Source organism: Siniperca chuatsi, linkage group LG2, assembly GCF_020085105.1.
Source record: "Siniperca chuatsi isolate FFG_IHB_CAS linkage group LG2, ASM2008510v1, whole genome shotgun sequence".
Taxonomy (NCBI): domain Eukaryota; kingdom Metazoa; phylum Chordata; class Actinopteri; order Centrarchiformes; family Sinipercidae; genus Siniperca; species Siniperca chuatsi.
The window spans coordinates 19,546,207-19,571,783 of record NC_058043.1 but is presented as its reverse complement, the minus strand read 5'-3'; the positions used below and the strand labels follow the sequence as shown (position 1 = coordinate 19,571,783).

The following is a 25,577-nucleotide window of genomic DNA, read 5'->3' as shown; positions in this document are numbered from 1 at the left end:
ACTAGAGGATCTACAGTTAGTGGGTCAGTGTGCCACTATAGCTACACATGTATAAGGTGGCTCTCCTTCCTATCATATCTAGCAGTAGATCATTTGGGTCAAAGCCCTGGACAGCTGCTAATGAAGTCAGTAGTAGATTAGAGAAAAGTAGGTTAGTATATTATAAAACATTTTAATTCCTTCACTTTGGACTGTGTTATGTGTGTAGTAGGCATTGTAAATGAATGTTCTATCCCTATTTGCTTTAACCTGAGCCACTCTAACCCCTCTATTTCTATCTGTCTTTCTCTGCTCATCTTTCACATGTCTCTCTGTCTGTTGCTTTGTCGATCTCCCCGTCTTTTCATCTGTCCATCCGTCTGTGTGTTGTTGTGTAAGCACAGGGCTTGCATAATCAGGTTAGAGCGAGGAAGCCACTGTGGTGGAGATAATGCTTTGGCTTCCCACGGCTGCTGCAGAGCTACGTCACGTGATCTGTCTGCCTTACATAAGGCCAGTGTGAATGAACAATGAGGAATGTCTCAGCCTTCAAAACATTCCAGCCTCTCTCCCGCTCCCTCAAGCTCTCTTGCCGGCCCAAACTGGGTCATGCTGGGCCTCCGGAACTGGGGCAGTGGGGAGAGAGGGCGGAGGGACGGGGGAACACAGAGGGGATTAAAGAGAAACCGGAGCTCCTCTCACCCAAGTTTATTCTGAAAAGGGAGGTTTCTTTGGGGGGAAAACTCCTCTGTATGCAGCGCTAGAAATGTACCACATAGTACAAATATTTGTGTTCTTTGAGTTACTGGATAATTTCCTAATAATTGTCAACAGTTTGAATGTAAGTGAACCCTGGCTTTTATCACCACTGTACTTTTTTTTAGAAAAAGTAATAAAGTGTGAGGTACTTTGTACTGACAGCTTGAAGCTTGAATTCATAAATCAAGCATACCTTTTCCACAAACAAAGTGTCACCATGAGTGAAAACTGACTCTTTTGCTCTCTGCTCTCTTCAAGAAAGCAACACAAGAATAATACCAGTTGGCTTTTTATCAGTGTCTTCATTTGACATGAGCTGAGCACCTGTTGGGTCTTGGGTATCTTGTTCTCACGTAACACAGTTAACTATTTACTCATGACCTACATAGCGCACAGAAATAAACCACACAGAATAACTCAAAATTGCATGCACAGTCTCACACACACACACACACACTCTTTCTGCTGTCATGCAAAGCTAATGCTGTAGATGTCTTATGAACTCTGACATTTTACAGCCAGTGCATTTCAGTGCTTTCTAGACTTCCACTTTATTCCTTTCACATTCCAGCTTTTCTGTGACCGCTATGAGCGAGTTCAGACAGCTGTAAATTGTGTTGTGACATTGTGTTGTGTCTGGCATGTAAGTGCATGGCATGCTGTTCTGTTTCCCTCCAAAACTCTTGCATTGCAGGTGCGTTTAACTGGAATTGCAAAAAAACAAACCAGTGGAGTAGACAAAGTCTTTTTCAGGTAGTAAAATAACGAGAGAGGCTGATTTAAGGAAAGAAGGAACAGGCAAAGGAAAGGAGCAAAAGGACTTGGAGGAGAGCAGAGCTGCAGTTCCATTTGGTTTGCATGTGGTGCTGCCTGACATGAGAGGGAGGGTGAGAGGGAAAGGGAGTGCGAGTATAAATAGCTGTTGCATAACATCCCTTTGTTGATGCCAAGTGGCGGAACGGAAGGAGAGAAGGGAAAGCGCTATGACCTTGTTTTTCAGTGTTGTACGCCCCCACCTATCCCCACTCCTCTCCTCCTCATTCCACTCAAGGTTTGTCTCCATGGATACAGACAGGCTCTGTGTTTACCCAACACTGCAGGGGGGCCCATGAGATGCTTGTCCCTCTCCTCCCTCTCTCTCCTTCATCCTCCTCTGTTTCTCACTCCATTCTCTCCTTGACCACCATGTGTTACTTCATCCATAACGTCATCCCTCCATCATGTAATTTTTGTCCTTGGTTTTCAGGTGCTATCAAAACACAGATGGTGTCTTGATACAGCAGCACAGATTTTTGTTCCCGTGTGTGTAAGGACTGTATCGAAACACTACAGAAACATTGTGGTTAGACATGAAAGTTTAGGTTTTCATTTTCTGATTCGTTGTCAGTAAGACACAACCTCACATGCATTTCTAAAGAAACCATAAAATGAAAGTCTGCTGTAGTGTTTGTCTTTACTGTGGTGTTCCATCTTTATGTACAGGCTTTGTGTTTGTTTCAGTGACTCACTTGATCCACTAAACTCATCTCAGTTATTAGAAACAGGCTGTTTTAAAAAATGACTTTCAGCCTCCTGCTGCAGGTGAAAACTTTCACTGCTGGACAAAATAATTCCGAACTTTTACATGACCAATACATTCACCTCCAAGCCACCATCTATCAAACACACTTACCTCTACTGCAGTGAATTATAATAGCCCAGCTAACCCTGATTCATAAGATGAAAAACCTGGCATGGTGCTAGTCCTCCCCTGCCCTGCACTGTGAGTCCGGCTGCACACTGAGCCTGGATGTGGTGTAACCTGGGATATCCTAGAGATGAGCACTGCAACATTAATAAAATGATAGGCAGTGGAAAATGAATGTCATTACATAAGAATAAAGTTGGCAGTGGCAGACTTTGAGAGAGAATACTGTATCACAGAGCATGTGTGATATGTCGGTGTGTCCTCTCAAAATTGGCATGTGCCTGTGCCGGAGACAGCTGACCTAGTTTTGTGAGTGTAAAAGTCAGTGGGCGTATTAGCGTATGCGCTCTCCAGCTTGTGTGTGCTTGTACTGTACAAGTGTGTGTGTCTGTGCAAGTTATGTAATGGTAAAGAAGGGGGGTTGATGGTGAGTGCTCTTCTCTCTGTTTGCTCTGGTCCAATTAATGTGTGTTAACCTGGCCCTGGGCCGAATGCCTCACCCTCTGCTCTGCACTCCTGGCCCCCCTCCCCCCAAGCTCACACTTTAACTGCATGTTGGAGGACAGAGTTATGTGAGCAGCGACAGACCGGCATGACCATCACTGCACCCCCATCCCACCCCCACCTCCCCAACAGAGTTGTGAGCTGTTAGTGGGTTGCCATTGATGCAGTTAATCCCCTCTCTGCACTCTCCACTCATCAAGTCATCAAGTTGTTTGTTGCGTGATGGCCTTGCTCGGCAGACCCCCCCCCCCACACACACACTGCTATCTCCTCGTCCCTGAGTGTTGGCAGAGTGTGTACGTGCAGGAGGACTGCTGCTCAGTGGTAGAGGGCTGGGGTGGGGCACAATAAGGCTCTGGAATCTGCTTTGGGGCACAAGCACAAAGTTATGTTATTGTTTCTTTGGAAGAAACGTGACTGCAAAGCTCTGCTCTGTGTTGTGTTAATAATCTGCATGTGCTCTCTTGTTTGGCTACTTAATTGGTTGGTCACTATTTTTAATTTTGAATGAAAAGTTTTAGCAGTGTTTAACATTAAATTCCAATACATAGAAACCTCAAACACCCTCAGACAGTGTCCTTGGAGTAGGAGAAATAGTGCTTGTTTTGTCCGTTTTGCTTAACATTTTCCTTGTGAATGTCATTTATTTATTTCCTCCAGTAGCCTAGTTTTACATCTAACCTGGAAAGACAGATGGTTATGTAACAAACTTGGAGAACTGGCCTAGATACTGTCTGATAACATTCTCTCCCTCCCTATCTCTTGCTCTCGTTTCGCCTCTCTCAATCATCTGCTTTCTTTCTCCTTTTTAGACCCTTATTCCCTCTTTGGTGTCTGTCTTTCGCCTCTAGCACTTTTTTCCCCACTCCCTGCTCCCCGCCATCTCTGTTTCTCTATCTGTGTAAGTAGGCCAGACTTCTCCCTCTCGTGTAATTTTTCACCCTGTTAGTGTGGTGATGCTGCTTCTGCTGGTCAAAGCCTTTCCATAGGCTGCAGCAGAAAACAGCTCTTACATAATCAAAACAACAGCCCTGTAGGTTGGGAGACAGTGTATGCATTGCGCTTGCAGGCTCGAAAGTGTCCTAATTCCACATGACCCCATTCCTCAGCAATAACTGCAGCATTCAAACCCTTGCTTCACTATAGTTATATAATGTTTAATTTATAATATAATAATAATTTAAAATATAATGTTATATAATGTTTTGTCAAGTCTAGACCATTTTGCTCATATTGAGTGATGATATGTTAGTAAATTATTTGATAGAATATATCTGCATAGAAAGACAGAATTTTAAACAGAACCAGATCTTAAAGCTGGTAGCCTTAGGCCAAGTCCATGTTCACTGTCCCAACATCACATTCACTGGTTTTACCCTTAGTTCACTGCACATAATGCACTGCATAATACAAACTTGGAGGGTAAAATACAGTGTTGACTATTTAATGCACATGGTAATTCATATTAGGGCTGAAACAGACTATTGATTTATCTCTTTTTGCTTGTTTTGTCGAGAAAATGTCAGAAAATAGTGAAAAATGTCCATTATGATTTCCCAGACGTTCCAAGGTAACATCTTCAAATTACTTGTTTTGTCCAACCAACAGGCTAAAACCCAAAGATACAAAATTTTGAAATGGTATAAAAAGAGAAATCTGAGAAGCTGGAACCAGAGAAACTTGGGTGTTTTTTCTTGAAGGATGATTGACACAATTAATCGATCATCAAATTTGCATTTAGCAGACAATAAGATCCATGTACTTTTTTTTTTTTTAATTCTTCTCTTCTTGTCCCTTGTGTCCAGCGTTCGTTCTTTTGCCGTCTGACAGAAGACAAGAAATCAGAAAAGTTCTTCCGGGTCTTCTATGACCGTATGAAGCTGGCCCAGCTGGAGATCAAAGCCACGGTGACTGTAAATACCAGCGACCTGGGAAACAGGAAGAGAGATGAGGACAGCCAGGACAAAGACATCCCTGTTCGCAAAAAAGGTCAGAGGTCACTTACTATGATGTGATGTATGAACTGATGTCAGGTTGTTACAAACAAAAGATGCTAATGCACGCTAAAATTTATAACGTAGATAATTAAAATGCATTTGTAAACCCAAAGTAGAAAGAGGATTTATCTGGGTTTCGACTGTATCGAATCTCTCTTTGGTGCCTGTCTCTGTTTAGCCAGAGACTCAGCAGTGGCCATGACAGAGGATGTGAAAGAACAACTGTTAGAGGCCTCGTCTGCCACCAAGAAGGCCTTTAACTCTTACCGGCGTGAAGCTGACCCTGAGGACCACTTCAACTCAGCCGACGGCCAGCCCAGCACTGGGGACAAGAACCAGGACGAGGGAGAAATGAGTTTTGTAATCGTTATCATGCAGCCCATCCTTCGCTTCCTCCAGCTACTTTGTGAGAATCATAACCGTGACCTACAGGTGGGACAGACTGAGCTTCAAACTCTGCTAGTTTTACAGATATCCATTAGAGTGGATCACACTTGGCTATAGTATCTTCCTTTCTCAAATCCATGGTTGTGACATCTTATCCATGCATGCTTTTGCTTCTTCACTGCAGGATTCAGACACAGGTCTTATGGTTTTATTACCATTGCCAAATCCGTTAATCATCATTGTCATTCGTATGACAGGTCAGGCCTGACTTCTTTAGGACATGGAGATGACTTCTCTGGCACATCTTTGTTTATAGACATATGAAAGGAAAACTCTCTACTCCATTTCTTCTGTCACTGAGCCTGGAGAGGGCAGCTTTCAGTTACTGAGCTTCTTAGTCCGAAGATCAATTCCAGAAAGAATGAAGCTGGAGAACGTAATTGCATTTAGAGCATTATTTTACTTAATAATTTGAATAATTGTGCAATTTGTGTTATAGGATTCCTTAAAAATTATTTCGTCTTGTATTATACAGTATGTACCGACTCAGCTGATCATTGTTTCGTGGTTCAGCTCTTGGCCTCTTGGGGCCCCTTTCATCTTAACAACAAAGTTAATTCAATTAATGGCAGTAAATGTTGAAATAACATTCCTCCCAATCACTTCCTTTCAGAATTAGACTTCTCTGAAAGAAGAAGTTTACACAGAAATGAAAAATAATTAACTGCTCGCTCCTGTGTAACTGAGATCTATACTTTAGTTTTTATAAAGACAGAGCAAGTTAGCCTTTTTGGTATTTTGCTGTAATTGTTATACTGTGGGTCTAAAAGTTGTAACTCATTATCGCTTACTTTTTCAGAACCAACCTTGCTTAGTTTGGACTGTAAAAATTTTTTGTTCCTGTTGATGCACAAACCCTACTACTGGAATGTGGTGCAAAACAAAAGATTTACAGCACACCAGCCTGCAAAGGATAAGATTTGGGGCTAGTGACTGCTGACGCAGTTCTGATGAGGGCTAAAACAGAAATATGGGTGCTAACTCGCTTCTTAAAACTTCCACTGAGCTCTGACTGAGGAGTGAGTGAGCAGAATTTTCATTTGTAGGTGAACTATTCCTTAACCGTTATGTTTTTCTATTTGGTTTATTATTAGTTTATGTCCAGTTCAGTCCATACAGACCTATCACAGTCACAGTTTCCCACTTCTGATCTTACCTGCCAAACCCAACCATTGTTTTCTCCTCAGAACTTCCTTCGCTGTCAAAACAACAAGAACAACTACAACCTCGTGTGTGAGACTCTGCAGTTCTTAGACTGTATCTGTGGCAGCACCACAGGGGGTCTCGGTCTACTGGGACTGTACATCAATGAGAAGAACGTGGCCCTCATCAACCAAACACTGGAGAGTCTCACAGAGTACTGCCAAGGTCCCTGCCATGAAAACCAGGTAAATAAAGAGACTATGGCAGAGGGGGAGGCTGGGACTGTACTAAGGCACTATCGGTCTTTTTCATACATTTTTCATTTATTTCCACCAGAATTGCATTGCCACTCACGAGTCCAATGGAATTGATATCATTATTGCCCTGATCCTTAATGACATCAACCCACTTGGGAAAAAGCGGATGGACCTTGTGTTGGAGCTCAAGGTGAGTTGGCTGGGATGGTGTAAGTGAACTGGAGGAAGGATCTACACTTTTATTTGAAACTCAGGAATGGGTTAACTCTGGGTTTGGGTCTTGGGCCAAAAATGAAAAAACAAAACAAAACTGTGCAGTAGTTTCCTTTCACAGCAGGATGGAATATCACTAACAGGCTACAAGTTTAAGAGCTGGACATTCATTCGGTCTGAGCTGAACTAGCTTTTGTGCTCGCCTGCCAAGACAAATAGCTGCAGAGTGCATTTTCCTAGAGCCCCAGGGTTTCTGTCTGTTTTCCTTGGATTAAGAAACTGACACAGCTTATGTTCTTAGTGCTTCCTCTGCTTTTTTCACTCTCAGAACAATGCATCCAAGCTGCTGCTCGCCATCATGGAGAGCCGCCATGATAGTGAGAATGCAGAGAGGATCCTGTACAACATGAGGCCTAAAGAGCTGGTGAGGGAATGATGTTGTGCATCCTGTCCTTTTCTTAGCTGCTTGAGCTATTGCCTTGGCTGTTCAGTATCACCGAGCAATAATATCACAGGTATAAAGGAATAAATTTGCGTATGCATGTGTGTGTGTCTGTCCAGGTGGAGGTGATAAAGAAGGCCTACCTGCAGGGAGAGGTAGAGTTTGAGGACACAAAGGAAGAGGAGGACAACGGGGAAGAGGAGGAACATGATGCCGCTTCCCCCCGAAATGTTGGACACAACATTTACATTTTAGCTCACCAGGTCTGCTGTCCATCTCTGCAGCATGTTTTGTAGAATCCCATGTTGATTGACCAACTGCATAACATGACACACAATGTTAATAATTCATTAATTAAGCTCAATAGTTGTTGCTGTGTGTCCTCCGTACAGTTGGCACGTCATAATAAGGAGCTGTCCATGATGTTAAAGCCTGGAGGGGCCAGTGGAGAGGGTGATGAGGCCTTGGAGTTCTACGCCAAACACACAGCTCAGATAGAGGTCACAACACATAAAATTCCACAAAACAAGTTAATCATCTAGAAAACCAAATGTTTATTTTATATTTGCAAAGAAACTGTCACAAAATATACACCATGTGGACCTGTAGAGGCCGAGGTATTTGCACTGTGGAGGTGACTGTGTGTCTCTCTGTTCAGATTGTGCGTCAGGACCGCACCATGGAGGAGATAGTGTTCCCCGTGCCCAACATCTGTGAATTCTTGACCTCGGAGTCAAAGCTGCGAGTCTACTACACCACAGAGAGAGACGAGCAGGGCAGCAAGATCAACGACTTCTTCCTGCGAGCAGAGGACCTCTTCAATGAGATGAACTGGCAGAAGAAGCTCAGAGGTAGGGTCCAGATGTAGCACGTAAAGTGCACATAGTGGTCAAATACACATTACTAATATTTCTATCAATCTATCAACACTCGAGTTTCATAATTTACTTGAATTTGGCTGAATGAACTCTTCTGTAAAGAGAAGTGCAATAACGCTCCAATGCTCCCCACTGACATATAGGATACTCTTGATTAAATCCACAATGTCCATTATTAATTAGCGTTAATAATGGATTAATCATTCAGTCTATATAATATCAGAAAATAGTAACTAGATATCTATCACAAAACTCAACGCAGCATGACGTCTTCAGATTGCTTGTTTAGTTTGACCGTTAACTTAACAGGAAAGTACAGTAGGAGGTGACAGGGGTGGCTCAAGAAGTCTGTTCACACAGCTGGGTCAGCAGCAGCATGTAGCAAGTAAGAGCAAAGCATAACATGGAGCAGCGACATTATTATTTAGTGAGCTTGCTCGGTTATCAAGATCGCTTCATTCTCTTCATAAATGTTTATTTTAAGAGTCGCACAACTTCAGTGCCGTTTCTGTCCAGAAATTGACTTCATGAACCTCCATGCTCCATTATCCCCAACTTGGTTGCGGCATTGTGGCTCAATGATTTGCTCACTGTCACCTCACAGTTCTGAACCTGTCGGCCTGTCTGTGTGGAGTTTGCATGTTTGCCTGTGTCTGTGTGCGCTGGTTTCCTCCCACAGTCCAAAGACATGCAGGTTAGGTGAATTGGAAATTCCAAATTAACCGTAGTGGATGTGGTTGCGTGACTATGTCTCCCGGTGACAGATGTCCAGGGTGTAACCCGCCTCTCGCCCAGTGCATGCTGGCATAGACCTCAATCCCTGCAAGCCTGGACACGATATGAGGGTATGTATGGAAGGATGTGTATCCCCAACATGACAGCAGGGCTAACAATGTCGCCCTGTGTGTGCTCGTGTTATGTATGTGCATGTTTCCACTTTCTAAAAGCAGACAGGGGCTTTCCACATTCTTTGAGCCGTGAAACATTTGTACAGTAACCTTATGAATCACAACTGAGAGCTTTCTTGCTCACGCACACAAACATACACATACAGACCCGCACCTACACTCAGTCACACTTCTAAACCACGTATAAGACTGCATACCCACACAAAGCTATATTTTGTCTCTCACTCAGAAGAGGGTATGGACAGAAAAAAGTCCCTGCATCTGTTGCTCTTTTCCACCAACAGCAGAGGACAGAAAATAGTCTATTTAACGTCAGACTGTGTGTCTGAAGCAAAGGTCAAAGTGGCCTGTTTTAGAGTTGTTCTTCATTTTGACCTTTTTAAAACCTTATTTTTAGTATTAACATTATTAACAATGTTGGCTGTTTTAAGTTCTTTCTTCAATTTTCTTAAAGTACAACACTGTCCCTATATTACTTTATGATAAGGGAGAATTGAGCTCAGTTTTGCTCAATTAACTCTACAGCTTGTTCACACATTGGTTATGTGATAATCAAATTAACTGAAACAATTAGCCGATCAAACAACAGTTTAATATGACAGAAAATTAGTTGAAAACATTTTTGATAATCGATTTATGGTTTAAGTCATCATTTTTTCTTACATTTTATTGACACAATCTACCTAAATCATATTGTATGTGATCAAATTTGAAAAATATGTCTAATGTCACCCCTTAAGCCCAGCCAGTGCTGTACTGGTGCTCCAGAAACATGTCGGTGTGGAGTAACGTTTCCTTCAACCTGGCTGTGCTCATGAACCTGCTGGTCTGCTTCTTCTACCCTCTGGAGGGGGTACATGGAGGTCAGTCGCCTATGAGTAGACACCTGAGTGTGACAGCCTTTTTAAAACTGAGCCCTGACCCTGCTTACATCCTGTTACTACTATCACTGTAAGATCTCACTACAGATTTCCAGTGGCTCACTCATTTTATATTCAGAACTAAATAGATATCAGCTTAGCTCTGTCGAAGCTGCCTGTCATTTTTTCATGCATATGAAACATTTACTGTTGCTGTTCTTCCATGCATTTTGATGTTGTATTGATGCAACATCGCAGAGACATATTTGTATGTACAGCACTGTTCTTGCATTCAGATGTCTTAAGAAACCAGGGTCAAACAAAGGTTATACGCTCAGCAATGCAAAACAGGAAAGACAGGGGCTTGCTGACATGTTTTCTTACTTACAAACTTACAAACTACATTTTACAGCCTGTTCTGACATTGTATATTGAATAGATGTGAAGAGAATAGAAAGAGGGGATCACCTACAATGAAGTGAATAGCACTAATTGCTACAGCCTGCAATAAATCCGTAATATACAACCAGAGATTAGGGAGAAGTGAAAAAAGCCATTAAGTCACCCATTTTAGCTTGTACCCAGTTCATATTTTGTATTTTTAACTTTCTTTCATTTACATCACACTCCGATATAAGAAACTATCTGAAAAGGTATGTCACATGGCGCAGCCACCCACAGAGATAGACTTTTTTGAAAAGCTGACTCTCAGTACTTTTTCCCGGACATCAGCATTGATCTACTGATCTCCTTTTAGCGCACTGTTCTTATCCGATGACTTCTAATCACCTGACCAGGATTAGGAGCAGGATCCGAGAAGCGCTCTATCTTTGTTTAGGACACACACACACACACACATACACACATACACACACACATACACACACGCCCCCATGTTCTCAAAGCCTGAGCTCATATTTGACTTTCAGTACTATGGAGGCTACAATAAACACAGGAGCGCCATAAGCAAAGCTTACATTGGCTCAGGCAGGACAAAGTCATACACAACATATCAGGTGATCAAAAAAAGTCATACATCATGTTTTACACTTCAAAGAAGGCAATTTATTGAGCTGCCAAATCCTCCTTAGTGGTGTTTGTCTATTTGCTTTTATTCTGTCAGTGGGTTCAGTTTTCCAACTGAATCTCTATTTGTATTTACACATATTCAAAAATGAACAAAGAATATGAGAAGAAGAATGCAAATAAAAGAATATCCACAGAATAATACAGAATAATATAGAATTTCGACTACCAATGTCTCCATGCGTCTCGTTCTTTTCCATCTTCAAAAAAATTCAAGATTTCAAAACAAACCAATGAACTAATATGTGCAATGCTATAAGTTTGCATACATCTTTTTACAGTTGCTTTACATCTCATCAAATTATCTCGTGGAATTTTGAATTATGCTAGGTTACAACAACTGCAGTACTTTAATTTTGTAGTGAATTACAAATAAAATGTATTGAGTGCTAACACCAAATACAACTACAAAAAAAAATACAATACAAATTACAAAAAAAAAAACTGAGTGCACAACATGAGTAAGGTCTGGCTATATTTCTCATCTACACTGGAACTTGGTCTGTGTGCAAGACATCATCACATGAGACTCCAACATACCTTTGGCCTGCTTTAACAGGCACTTTTATGGCTTTGGGCCCCTTCCTTCTCTCTCTTACTCACTCACACACACACACTCTCACATACACACTGTGCTTGCGCTCCCTGTGCTCTCCTACCTCCTTTGCTTGAGGCTTTAGAATGAGGGTAATAAGAGTAGGAGATCTGGGTCAGTATGTTTTGCCTGCATGCATGACTGACTGCCTTTTGATAAATAGCTTTGGTTAGCACCACACACTCATAGCACATGCTCACATGCAGACAGTGCATGCTTGCAGCCTTCCCAACTGTTGATTTTCTAGATGTTTGTTTTAGAAGTGTAAGGTAAGTACAGAGTTTGTGAGTGCACGTAAGCGTCCCTCTTGCAGTCTGCCACATCACTGGAGCTGTGTGTTGCTCCCTGCTCGTTCCTCATGAATCTTTCAGCTGAGGTATTTTTAGAGATGGCTGTTATGTAAGTGGCACCTGTCATGTGATCTCCACAGGGATTGGCAGGGGAGAGAAATCTAGAGGGAGGGAAGGAGACAGAGAGAGGCAAGGTGGGAGGAGAGGAAGTAGGGGAGGAAAGGAGGGCTCCCTTACACACAGTACTCCACTTCTGTTTTCTCATCCACCACTATACTCTGTTTTTTTTATCTTTGCAGTTCTGCCCCATTTTCCTTTTTCTTTCTCTTCCTCCGTTTTCTCTTGATCTTTTTCTGCCTTTCTAACATCGAAACATTCATCTGTTTCTCTTTTATCCTTGTCTATGTTCTCTAAGGTTGATCTGTGACCAGTGCTCATAGAGTACTTACCAACATACACACTTGCACATATAGTTAGTCCTGTGTTTTAAGAAAGGGGGATCAGTTACAGAGGCAGCAGGTTGGGTGCGGCCTTGTTTTTAGGCTGGTCAAACCTGGCCGAGGGTTTTAGCCTGAGTGACACGTTGCCACATGAAACCCCTGACTAGGACACTAATCCTGGATTTACCCTAGGATCAAGGGAAGAATCAGGTAGGCTCTCACTAAAGCTAAGCGCGCGCACACACACACAACACATACACACACAAACAAGTTTTTTGTGTTATGTAACTGGCTCTCTTTGAGTTCAAAGTCTCACTAATAAATGCCCGAACCCTGCTTGAGAGAAGCCAGTTAAAAATCTGCTGATCTGGACAAGGCCTCTTTTAAGCTGCAAACTGTACTGTCATCCTCTCACCATGATACGATTCCACATATGGCAAATTCACTGTGTTACAGGGATGTCAACTTCAGCAGTTTTAGCAGGTATCCTTTATAGCTTGCATGTGCATTAATACCGTTGGTATTGTGTGTAAATACATTTATCTTCTGTAGTTATGCTGGATCCCCACCTGTCTGCACTGTTGTGGATGGGAGTCTTGGTGACGCTGGTCATCGTTATCATCATGCCCCAACCGCTGGGCATCCGTGCCCTCGTCATTATCACCATCCTCCGTCTCATTTTCTCTGTTGGCCTGGAGCCCACCCTCTTCCTTCTGGGTGCCTTCAATGTGAGTAGTCTACATGACTAGATACCACTAGTAATAATTTGGGTGAACTGACCCTTTAAGGCAATTAGTTTTGGTTTAAATTGTCCAGCTTTTGAGCTATCCATCTTTGAAATTTGTGTTGCCACTCAAATGAAATTCATTTAACTCCATCGTATCGGGGTAGAGGCAGAAATCTCAGAGATCAATATCTCAAATCCTGGCCAAATTAAGTCAAACCTATCTGCATGACTAGATTCCACTAAAGGCAAGTAAAATGTTTTTCCATAATTTTGGGTGAACTGACCCTTTTAAACATTCCTTGTCTCTCCTGTGTGTGTGAGAGAGTGTGTGTTTGTGTGGTTAGTAATTTTCCCCAGAAAAATTCTAAAAACACACCACTTCTATTTCACCATTCACAGTACTCCGTACCGAGAAAATTCCAGTGTGCTAGTTCCAGTTCTTCTTTCAACTCTCACTCACACTAATGCCCACTTGACAGGCCGGTGCCCCGTCTGCCTGGCAGCGCCTGGCTGTGTTATGGGGTGTGAAGTGCGTCACTGGACCCTAGAGAGTGTGACACCACCCCTGCTCTCGGCAGGGATTTTTTAGATGTGCTCTTAAACACACACAAAATAAAGTCTTGCACACACCTCTATCATCACTTCCCTCAATCGCTACGTTTACATGTACACAAGAAACCGGGTTATTGAGAGGGATCAGGTTAAGGCAGGAAATCTGAGAACACGTTACCATGGACTGCTGCTGTAACCTGGTTACTCTAATATCTAGTTTACATGCAGCTGGTCAGTAGTCAAACGTCTCCCTGACTGTGTTTTTGACATTTACATTTTTATTCTTTGCAGATGTGTGAATGTTTTCAAATAGCCCAGATTTTGGCGGTAAAGACTAACTTCAGTGTATTTTAGTGTCAGTTTCTTATTAGTGAGACTTTAGATTTCATTATTCCGGATAAAATGATACACTGCTTACCTTATATGGTACTTATCAAAACGCTGCAATTACATATCACAGTCACACATCGATGGCAGAACTGCTCATCAAAGTAACTAATCAGCCCTCGTGCAGGGTAAAAACAAGTAAAGACAAGTGACAAGAAGTCACTGTGTTTAGTTTTTCTTTTTCTATGTTGAACTGGCTGTGAAAACAAATCTCCCTCTGGGACAATAAAGTCTAAATCTACCGGAAATCTAAAGTCAGGTTTCTCCGACAGGAATCTCCAGAAGCTGTGTTAACTGGGTTTATATTAATCCCTTTGCCTGGTTTCTTGTTCACATGAAGTTTAAGAAATCAAGTCACTGCAGAAAGCCAACAATAAACAGGTTACTTATGTGCATGTAAACACACTCAATTTGTCTGACTGCCTTTATCTTCCAGGTGTGTAATAAAATCATCTTCCTGATAAGTTTTGTGGGGAACCGAGGAACCTTCACACGCGGATACAAAGCCATGGTGCTGGACTTCGAGTTCCTCTACCACCTCATTTACCTCATCATCTGCTGCCTGGGAGTGTTTGTCCACGTCTTCTTCTACAGTCTGTTGGTGAGAGAAACACACATACCCTGCGCATACACACATACTAAGAATGCATGCTTTAACACCTTTTGCAAGCACACATACACAACCCTACTTAGAAGGGGTGAAGACAGGCAGGTGAAACCACTAAGAAATATGAAGGCAGCAGGTTTTGAGTAAAACCAGGTGTAAAATATTTCTTCTCTCTATATATGTAGCCTTAGCTTTCCATCATGGTGCATCTAAGGTCACATCCCTACTTGCAAGCCAGATTTGGTGCTGTAATGCTGCTGTTGTTGTTGTTGTTGTTGTTGTTGTTGTTGTTGTTGGGGTGTTAAGTGCTCTGTGCCAGTGCCTCAGGTCTGCTCCATAACGTGTCAGACTGAATATGCCAATATATAGAGATGTTTTCCATTCACACAGGCTCAAGCAGCTCCACTGCAGATGCAGCACAACATATTTCCATATTTCTTAGCTTGAAGAACAAGATGCTTAAAACTTGTGAGTCATGTCAGACAGAGAAAATAGAGAATCCAGCACAAGAGGAAAAAAAGTATAAAAGCCACATCGGGCAAGGAAATATAATCTAACACACCAATTTGTTTCTTGCCACTTGTGCATTATTCACGTTCACCCTGCAGCAAATACTGGTCACGCTGTATGTAGAAGATGGCAGTATGTAACTTAAATGAATGCACTACATGTTTACAATTTCTGATTTTTGCCTTAAGAGGCATTAAGTCACTTTACAATCAATCTATTGCCATATATTTCGCCTTGTGTTTTGTAACGTGTGCTTTGCCTCTATAGCTATTTGACCTGGTATACAGAGAAGAGACCTTGCTGAATGTAATCAAGAGTGTGACTCGTAATGGACGCTCCATCGTGCTCACTGCTGTGCTGGCTCTCATCTTGGTCTACCTGTTCTCCATCGTTGGCTACATTTTCTTCAAAGACGACTTCATCCTGGAGGTGGATCGTATCCCCAACGCGACTCTGAGTGAGGACAGACTCCTGTCATTTATCATTTTTCCAAACAGCCTTAAAGATTACAGATGGTTGATTTTTCATTTAGAAAAGACTAGAAAACTTATGCACTGTCCCTTCCTGCTTTCTAGAAAGTGTAGCCAGTCTGGCCAGCGAGTTTCTGTCTGCAGGAATGTGTCAGGCAGGGATTGATGAGAACTGCACCACAGGAGCCCTGCAGGAAGGTAATGTATGCTGCAACACTGGGTTTACATAGGTTTAGCTTGAGAAATGTCTTTAGCTAAATATTTCAATCATTAAAAACAGTCTATCAGTCTATAAAAAATATTTGAATGTTCGGTGTTCTTTTCACTGGATTTTTTGGCATGAATTTGAAATCAAAAAGTGGTCGACAAGCTCAATTTATAATGTGGTTAATTTTAGTCGTAAGGTTGGAATTGGTGGGGCCTACACACAGCCTGGAATCAAATGCTGCCTGATTTGACCTTGGCGTAAAAATCATACTTTCAACCTTTTATTAATTTATTTGCAAACAAGCTGGTTTATTGATTTATTGAGATTTAAAGGTTTGATTTAATTTTCTGGGGCTCATGACAGTGGTTGTAATTTATTTTATGCAAAAAGGGCAGTGACTGGTAAAATGAAAATGGGACCTTTTTTGCAAAGGTTTTGAATATGAAGATTTGAAAAAATCCATGATTGATGGATTGGTTGAATTGGTTGGTTGTGTTAAATCTTGCAAATTGCTGGATGGCCTGATCTTTAGCCTGAAGGGACTGATCCCAGCAAGTGGTTCATGTAGGAAGGGTTTATGGTGATATCTAAGAGAAGTAGAGAACTGGCAATCATCTATTGTAGCGTCTGCTTGAAATGTTGGGAAGTCATCCTTAGCCTTGTCAGGCCACAGTAAGTGAAAGGAAACTTGTGGGATGTTTTTTGTAGAGAGTGTGCACTGTTTCTCTGTGTTCTGCAGTTTCACACTAATTCAAACTTTAATTCATGTGACTCCTTCGACTATTATATGGCTGCCATTTGTCCTAAACTATTTACATGTGACCTCCTTGAGTCCCAAAAAGGTCTAAATGACTGGGAACTCCCCCGTGAGTCAGGATGTGACGCGTCTTCCAGACTAAAATGGAAAATACAGTTACCTTTGACTCACTAATACTTTTGTTCTGTTTGTTCTTAGATTTAGAATCATTGTCCAAAACATTGTTGGTATACTATTCAACCCATAAACTGGCCCAGTTCATTCAGCAAAATCAAATCAGCGTCGGTTTCATTCCCTCAGCCATCAGCCCAGACATAAGAACTATAAAATGATTTGGCCAATAATAATCACAGTTATCTAGGGGATCATGATGTGTTCTATCATTTGACTGAGTCAGAGGTCCATAAATTCATAATTCATGAATGTGTCTTCCTCCTAACTATTCTACAGTGACCTATAAACTTTATCAAATTGGATAAATCATGCAAAAATGTTTATCTTTTTTTCCTGTCTGACTCAGAACAAGTTCAACCAAAGCTGTTGTCACATTCCAGCTAAACAAAAACACTTCTGCTTTGACTAACCGCCTTCACACTGTGAACCACAACATGTAAACAAGGTTTCAACAGATATCAAGTTCTGCAACTACAGCCAAGGATATTTATGACCAAATAGCAGATGATACCTTACATTTACACTGTGACTACAAGGCTATCAAATCCTACTCTAACAATGACTACTAATAGTTATTTATAATCAGAACAAAATATTTAAAAACAAGCTAATAATCTACTTGGATTGTTTGTTATCATAAGTAATTTGAGTAAATACTGTATATGAACATTATCAGCACAATATAATCACATGTTAAATGCATATCTATCTATAATTCATAAATATGGCAGATGTTTCTGAAATGGAACATAAAATGTAGTGTAGTGTGTCACACTGTCCTATATGCAATCCATTAAATTATCATAATGTCTAAATAAAAGTGCTTTTGTGACACTATATTATGGTACAGAACAATTATTCTACAACTTATAGTGAAAATAAATATACTGTATATTGCAGTATATTTTATCATACCTCTCCTTTGATTTTACTTTTACTAGATTGGGCCGTTCGCGTGTTTCGCGAATTTCACGGCCACCATATTTTTACATGCTTGGAGCGAGCGGGTGAGGCGAGCGGTATTCAGATGGTTGAAAACTGCAATTTCACCGCCAGATGCCACTAAATCCTACACACTGGACCTTTTAATACTTGTTATGATGTTACATAAACTTAAAAATGTGGGTTCTTCCTTCTTTTCCTTTTTGTTTCCTCAGATTTTGGGGATGACAACGAGGAGGACAGCGACATGGAGCGGACATGTGACTCTCTACTAATGTGTATCATCACTGTGCTGAGTCATGGCTTGAGGAGTGGCGGGGGTGTAGGAGATGTTCTCCGCAAGCCTTCCAAAGAGGTACATGCAACTCTGGTTAGATCCCTGACTGTACTGTGTGTACGTGTGAATGGGCCGAGGGGGTGTAGCACCTGCAGCTGCAGCACGGGTCATGTGAGCTGGCTGTGAGCCCATCGTGCGCTGAACTTGTTTTCATTTCAAAAGCTTGGAGGTTTCACAATTTTTCCATACAGCTGTGCTGCCTCCGCCTTTTGTGAGAATTAAACCTCAAAATAGATTTCCACTGAATTCAGGCTCAACCGCTAATGATGTCTAAAGAGGATGTGAATATCTGCCTCACGTATTCACAACACAATGCAACTTGCCAAAAACTCTTGCTGGCTGCTGAGGTATATTACTGAAGTAAAATAGCAGTCAGCCATATAATCACATGGGTGGCACAGTGGCTCAGTACAGTGTTGCTTTAAAACAAGCCTGTTCTAAATAAGTGTGAGTGTGATTGTGTGACTGCGTTAGGCTGATGACCACTGCTGGGTAGTTCCCGTCTGTTGAATGCATTCAGGGACAAGCACACCCCATTACTTTAAAGAGGATTAACTAAAAATGGAAAATGTGTGAATGAAACAAACATTTCTCTTCTGTGTTGCAAAAGCGTAGGGCTGTATAACTTTGAACTGTGTCCTACCTACAGAGACAGGCTGCATCAGGTTGACCGGCTTTGTGCCGTCTCTGTTACTGTAGCATCTGGCAGGTTACACCTGTGGTCTTGTGTTTCCATTAACATCCATGATGACAAAGGTTAACCTCGTTTTAAACTCATAACATCATCCCCAACACATGTTTATGTAAAGACTTGCCCTTTGGGTCATACATTTTAAATAGGACGTTAGTCCTCCACGATACAGTACAACCGCTACTTAAATTTACTCTTAATCGCAGTCCGTTAAAATAAAGTTAATAATTACTATGATCTGTTAATTTTCTAGTCACTGCCTCTTAACAGCCACTGTACAGACGTTATTGTTGTACACCTTTAGGTTGACTCTACTCTACATTTAACCCTGTTTCCTGTTCCTTTCACCAGGAGCCACTGTTTGCAGCCAGAGTGATATACGACTTGCTGTTCTTCTTCATGGTCATCATCATTGTCCTCAACCTCATCTTTGGCGTCATCATCGACACCTTTGCTGACCTGAGGAGTGAAAAACAGAAGAAAGAAGAAGTCCTGAAGACTACGTGCTTCATCTGTGGTGAGACTGCTCAGCTGATCTGTTAATAGAGAATAGCTGTGGGCTCCCTAATTTTTTGTTATATGGTGCACTTTGCAAAGTTGACTAGTGCTTGAACTATTAGTTGTTTAATCAATTAGTCAATCAACAGAAAAAGTTGTATAATTTTAATAAATGATTAATAGTTTTAAGGAAAGAGAAATGGCAAACATTTAAAAGATCCAGTTCCTTCAATGTTAGCACTGGCAGCTTTTTATTTTCTTTTTTTAACTGTTCAGACAAAGTAAAATTGGAGGACAACAACTTAGACAGGCTCTGGGAATTAGCACTGAATATTTATCTGACACTATATAGACTAAGCAGTTAATCAAAAAATAATAAATACGTAGAATAACATAATATATGAAAATAATTGGCTGCAGCCACTATAGTTCACATTACTTCAGACATACATATAACTGGTTACTTACTGGTTTTGTGTAACTTTTAGCTTTTATCTTATGTGGCACAGCCTTCTCTGCCAGGGATTCAGCAGCTTCTGCTGGAATATTTTCCTAACGATAATGTCATGGGAATCAAACCTCTAACTTTGCAGTGACAGGATTACAGGCGCCCTGCCAGCCTGCTCGGACTGCGCTCTGTTGTTGGAAGGACTCTGTGTTTCAAAGACGTCATTAGGACTCTTCCTCAATCCATCTGATGTCATTTGCTTCATTCCCAAATTCCCCTCTCAGAGTGTTTGATTACTTGGTGTATTTTTGTGGTTTCTGGTAAGTACGTCTGTAAAGGTGTATGCAGTTTGTTGCAGTCCACCCTCCTCTCTTCCCCCCCTTTTTCACTTCGCTGTCGTTCCAAAGAAGGCTGAGTCATGAGTGCTTCCTGCAACTGCTCTGCTCGCCTCCATAATTCATGTCTGTCTCACATGCACAGACATTTTCTCCCACTCATACACACACACATACTTAATTTTCATACCATATGTTTTGTGCAACTTCCCTGATCACCCAAACTCTGTTCCTCAGTGTCTGTGTATAGCATCATCTGCATTTCCTTATAAGTACATTATATGTGTGAGCACCTAAATAAGTACATGCTGCTGAGTGTGTGTGTGTGACTGTACAGTGTGTCTGTGTGTCTGTGTCTGTGTCTGTGTGTGTGTGTGTGTGTGTGTGTGTGTGTGTGTGTGTGTGTGTGTGTGTGTGTGTGTGTGAGCCCAGCAGGACATGCCGTATGTGAGCATGTGTGTGCGTGCGTATGTTGGGTCAGGAAGTCAGGACAAGTGGTAAGCATATGGAACGAGAACAGTTTTATGTCACCCAGCCAGACATCAGCTCTGACTCACTCATGTTAAAGAAGGCCAGGCCACAGGGGGAGCTGCCGTCTCTATGGTTTCCAGAAGGACCACAAGGGAACAGGAGATGCAGAGATTAGGAGCCGACCTCCGCAGGCTTAAGTGGCTCTCCATCCTCTAGCATGGTTTTATAAGCCATCGATCTTTCTCTGTCTCAGTATTAGTTTTTAGATAATTGGGTGTAGCCAATGAAGCTGACATTATTTTTGTTCAGGCTCAACCTCACAACCTCCATCTTGTATAGAAAAGGAAAAGAGGGGCAACTGTTAAGAACTGACTAAATATCTTATCAAGAATACTGTTTGGATTTTGTTCTTTGTTTTTGATATGTTGCAGGACTCCGGCTTCAATCCACACAACAAGCTTACTGATTTTGTAAACCAACAGAATGTGTGACTCAAATTGATTGTAGTCTGTTTTACAAGACTGCTAAATGTTGTGAATGTCTTTCCATTTATTTTTCTATGGAACCACATATTTGTGTAGAATTCACTTTGAAGGTGTGAAGCAAACAGACAGACCACATTTAGCATATATTTAGTTTGTCGAATCCACCTAAAAAAAATCCCCAAACCAAATGTGTCCCTGGTGTTCTCCTCTCTTCATTACTGTCTGCAATGCACTGCAGAACAAAAAATGTGCTGTTTCATCTCTTTCAAGGACACAACACTAGCTCTGCTCATCTGACTGCCTGTCATGGGTGATGCTTAATTTTCTGGAGCTTTAACCTAAAATTTGTATCAACCTAGTGCAAATGTACTTGTTTTTGTATGAACCCTGCCTTAGTTGCATTGAAACTTCTGTGTTCTGCTTTTTGTTACCAATACTGTCTTATCTGCTTTTCTATTTTCTTACTAAAGACTGAATTATGCTTTACAGTACTGTGCACCCTTTTACTGGAGAAAACTGCCACACAAAGTTACAGACACTGATCCCACTGAGTGTGACCAACTCATTTCATTGTGATCTTTTATATATGTAATTTGTTCTCAGGGATCTCGTTACATCAATGAGACTTCCTGAATACATATGTTTAACTAACTTAATATTTTCTCATCACCTTACCACGTTTTTCATTCATTTATTCCTGCTAAGTGGCATGTTCCCTTCCCCAAGTAACTGTGAAACAGAAACTGGTAGAATGAAAGCTAGCTTCTGTTTTTTTTTTTTTTTTAAACATACTGTAACTTCGTACCATAAATAATGTGTGTTATTGCCCCTCTACAGGCCTGGAGCGGGACAAGTTTGACAACAAGACGGTGACTTTTGAGGAGCACATCAAAGAGGAGCACAACATGTGGCACTACCTGTTCTTTATTGTGCTGGTAAAAGTTAAAGATTCCACCGAATACACAGGCCCAGAGAGCTACGTGGCTGAGATGATCAAGGTAAAGAAAAAGCAGACACACCCTCCAAACACAACAACACAAATCCACCTCCTCAGATGATAGTTCCGGCCTACTTTTTCCCCCTTGTAAATAGGTTACATTTTGTATTAGACCACACTGCCTTGGAAGTAATAGTGATCCATATGCTGTGTGAGATCAATAGCAGCACAGTTGATGTCTACAGGGAATATAGAGGGTAAAAGACATTTTTTTCTGAAGGGAAATGTTTGTCTCCTCCACTGAGTTACTTCACTGCTTTATGACATATATTTCGTCCTTGTGCATTTATAATTTCAAAGCCATTCTGGAGAATTAGTGTGTGCTTTGGCTGCTTTCATGGATAATAATCAGAAATCTTGAATGAGAGAGAAATATAATGGGCGTTTCCCCTTGTGTCATGTTTTTTGGTCCAGTAACTATGACCAAGGAAAGTTCATCAGGTTATGCTACTGAGTCAGCCTTGTAAACATGTACTGGCCCGTCACACACACCTTAATACAGTAGTACAGTGTTCCTCTTTTCTAATCTCAACTGACAGACATACCGGTCATGCACATTTAATGACACAAACAGACTTGTGCATACAAACAGGAAGTCAGTGGAACAAGACAGTACATGAGTTGCAGTCTAACCCTAAAATGGATCAAAGCATGATAAAGAATCGTTGGTCAATTCTATGGGATTTCCATTGTAGTAGAGTATGTGCTCAGGCTGAGGTCATTAACTCTCCATTGTTACTCCTGCAGCAATAATACCATGCATGCCTGTTCCTTCTAAAAACAGATTATAGACCAGTGTCATTGCCAAACAGCAGCACCTTCCTGTTAAAATCACCAATATGTTTTTGACACAACTCATAGTAAATGTACATCAGCGCTTCTGAATCAAAAAAGGTCAGTGGCTGATATGCTTGGTCGTCCACAGGAGCACAACCTGGACTGGTTCCCAAGGATGCGTGCCATGTCACTGGTGAGCAGCGATGCAGAGGGAGAGCAAAATGAAATCAGGAACCTGCAGGAGAAGCTGGAGTCGACCATGAGGCTGGTGGTCAACCTGTCTGGACAGCTGACTGAACTCAAGGAGCAGGTATATCATGTGACAGTAAATCATGCACTCCCTCATTTTGTAGTATATCACCCCTTGATGTCTTTTTCTTTTGCCTCCATTTTAAAGGGATAGCTTTTCTGAGAATGTTTTTATGTTTAGCCATTGAAAAGTTATTGACAACCTACACCCTATTAATTACTCCAGACCACCACGTTTTAATGAACAATAACATGGTAAGAGAGTTTGCTTACAGTTGTACAATCACCATAATGGAATTAGTGACTCAGACTACCTATGCTAATACCTAAATTAGTGTGTTTCCAATTTTTGCTGTTCTTTCTGTTCCTTGAATGGCTTTGTTCATGCACAAGTTGCACAGTACTACGTCACATTATGCAATGACAGTTTTCCTTTGAAAAGGTTAACAAAAATTAAATTAAATATTTCATTATTAAGGGACACATTATTGCGTCTGACTCTTAAAGGAATAGTTTGACACTTTAGGGAATGCACGTATGTGCTTTCTTGCTTAAAGTTAGATGAGATTATCGATTCCACTCTGATGTCTGTACATTAAATATGAAGCTACTTCTAGCAGTCTGTTAGCTTAGCTTAGCATAAAGACTGGAAACAAGGGGAAACAGCTAGCCTGGCTCTGTCAAAAGGTAACAAAACACACCTACCCGTACACCTAAAGCTCACTAATGAACAAGTTATATCTTGTTTGTTTAATCCGAACAATAACTGAAGTGTAAAAATGTTAAGTTATGGTTTTTCAGCGGGTGTGCCAGACTATTTCTTGGCCAGGCACAGTAACTTCCTGGAGTCAAAAATACAATTCAGTTTTTGTGTATTTTAAATCCTGCATTGTTTACATGCATGTTTGCAAGCTTGCAGTCTTCTTCTTCTTTCCACATTGCTCTGTAAAAAAAACGGAATAGCATGAAACCGGTAGCAGAAACGTGTGTTGTGTCACCCGCATTAGTGGTCAAAAACTCCACAGGGTACTTTTAAGCTACAGTACGGTTTTATGAACCCATGCCAGATTACAAAGGTAATAGCTGATGGAAACTTTAAAATGTTCTTTTTTTTTCCTTGTGCAGATGACAGAGCAGAGGAAGCAGAAGCAACGGATTGGTCTTCTTGGTCATCCCCCTCACATGAACATCAATCCCCAGCAGCCTGCCTGAGGGCCCTTGGGGCCAGTTTCACTAGTGCCTGAGCACTCCTGACAGGGTACCACATGATAGACAGGAGAATGCCAAAAGGTGTCCATCTCCAGTATGTATTTAGGTCGATGTCTGACTGCATACTTCACCAGACACTCCTACAATAAGTGTTTCTACAGCATGTGTGCTTCTGAGTGTCTGCGTAAAGTGAAAGTTATCTGAGTACGTTACTCACGGTCTGTAGTGTGCATGTGTCTGTGTGGATGGAATGTGCACCAAGTGCCTCGGGACCTGAGAAGGCAGTCCTGTAGGTTTAGAAGATGACAACACTGACTTCAGCTTTACTACCCTGAATGCCTTCTGCATTGTACCACACTAACAGCATGCCAAAGTTCAGCCATTGTTCCTGAGGGAGTATTCCTCTCAAGTGGCCTTGTATTGAGGTTTTAATCGTCAGTGTTGCACCAGCAAACTCAGGTCACATGTGAATTTGAAGGTTTGTTTGAACTCTGCAACATATTATTTAATATTTTGCTTTTGACTGACAGCAATAGGAAGACTTAATGATATGCAATGTCTAAATAAGAATGAACTATTTTTGGGAACTGGCATTTGCTTTTATAAAGTTTCTTAATACTGTTATAAAACCTATACAGTGTTTTGTTTGTTTTTTATTTCTAGGGCAAGCATTCGTTATCACTTTCATAATTCTTTGAAATCTCAAATGAAGGTTCTATTCGTTCCAGGACACTTTAGATAAAAAAGACTTTTGAGGAGACATTGAAACATGTTTTTATGAGAAGTAATATTTTGAATAACAAACCACGTGAACCTACAAGGGAGAAGGAGCAAATCGTGTGACTGCTTCACTCTGAAGCCAGTTCCATGTTGTGCTTGATAATAGTAGTGATATGGAGTGACATTGACAGCATACTGTAGAACCAAACATATAGGATTTTGGGAGAAACGTTAAATTTGATTTATTACTCTTCTTTGCACTGAATTATTTAATCTTCCTTTCATTCATTTAGTCCTAAAGCACTGATATTTTCTGTAGCACACAAATGATTGTTCCGTTTTGGTTGGTCACTTTGTAAAAGATCCACAAGAGAATGACTGTTTGAGTGTTTGGGGTTATGTGAGAAAAAAACGATGAACTAATAGATGTCATCTGGAGTGCTACTTGACCAAACTGAACTTTTATACTAATAGATAGTTTGTGTCTCAATTGTACATTCCATTCTTGGAGTCTATTTAAATAAACAAGTGTGTAAAATGA

The 25,577-nt window shown here is 41.1% G+C and overlaps 1 protein-coding gene across 1 annotated transcript in view; it reads left to right on the top strand.

Moving 5' to 3' along the window:
- Positions 1-25,577, top strand: part of LOC122869241 (inositol 1,4,5-trisphosphate receptor type 1-like) — a 69,645-nt gene extending 44,068 nt beyond the window's left edge. Inside the window, 19 exon segments of the mRNA XM_044182032.1 lie at positions 4,735-4,918; positions 5,105-5,358; positions 6,561-6,761; positions 6,853-6,963; positions 7,315-7,410; positions 7,548-7,691; positions 7,821-7,928; positions 8,087-8,279; positions 9,071-9,151; positions 9,955-10,077; positions 13,038-13,213; positions 14,588-14,752; positions 15,536-15,725; positions 15,844-15,936; positions 18,035-18,174; positions 19,199-19,364; positions 21,922-22,082; positions 23,007-23,168; positions 24,233-25,577. Of these exon segments, the coding sequence (XP_044037967.1) occupies positions 4,735-4,918; positions 5,105-5,358; positions 6,561-6,761; positions 6,853-6,963; positions 7,315-7,410; positions 7,548-7,691; positions 7,821-7,928; positions 8,087-8,279; positions 9,071-9,151; positions 9,955-10,077; positions 13,038-13,213; positions 14,588-14,752; positions 15,536-15,725; positions 15,844-15,936; positions 18,035-18,174; positions 19,199-19,364; positions 21,922-22,082; positions 23,007-23,168; positions 24,233-24,319 (2,835 nt within the window). The 3' untranslated portion in view covers positions 24,320-25,577.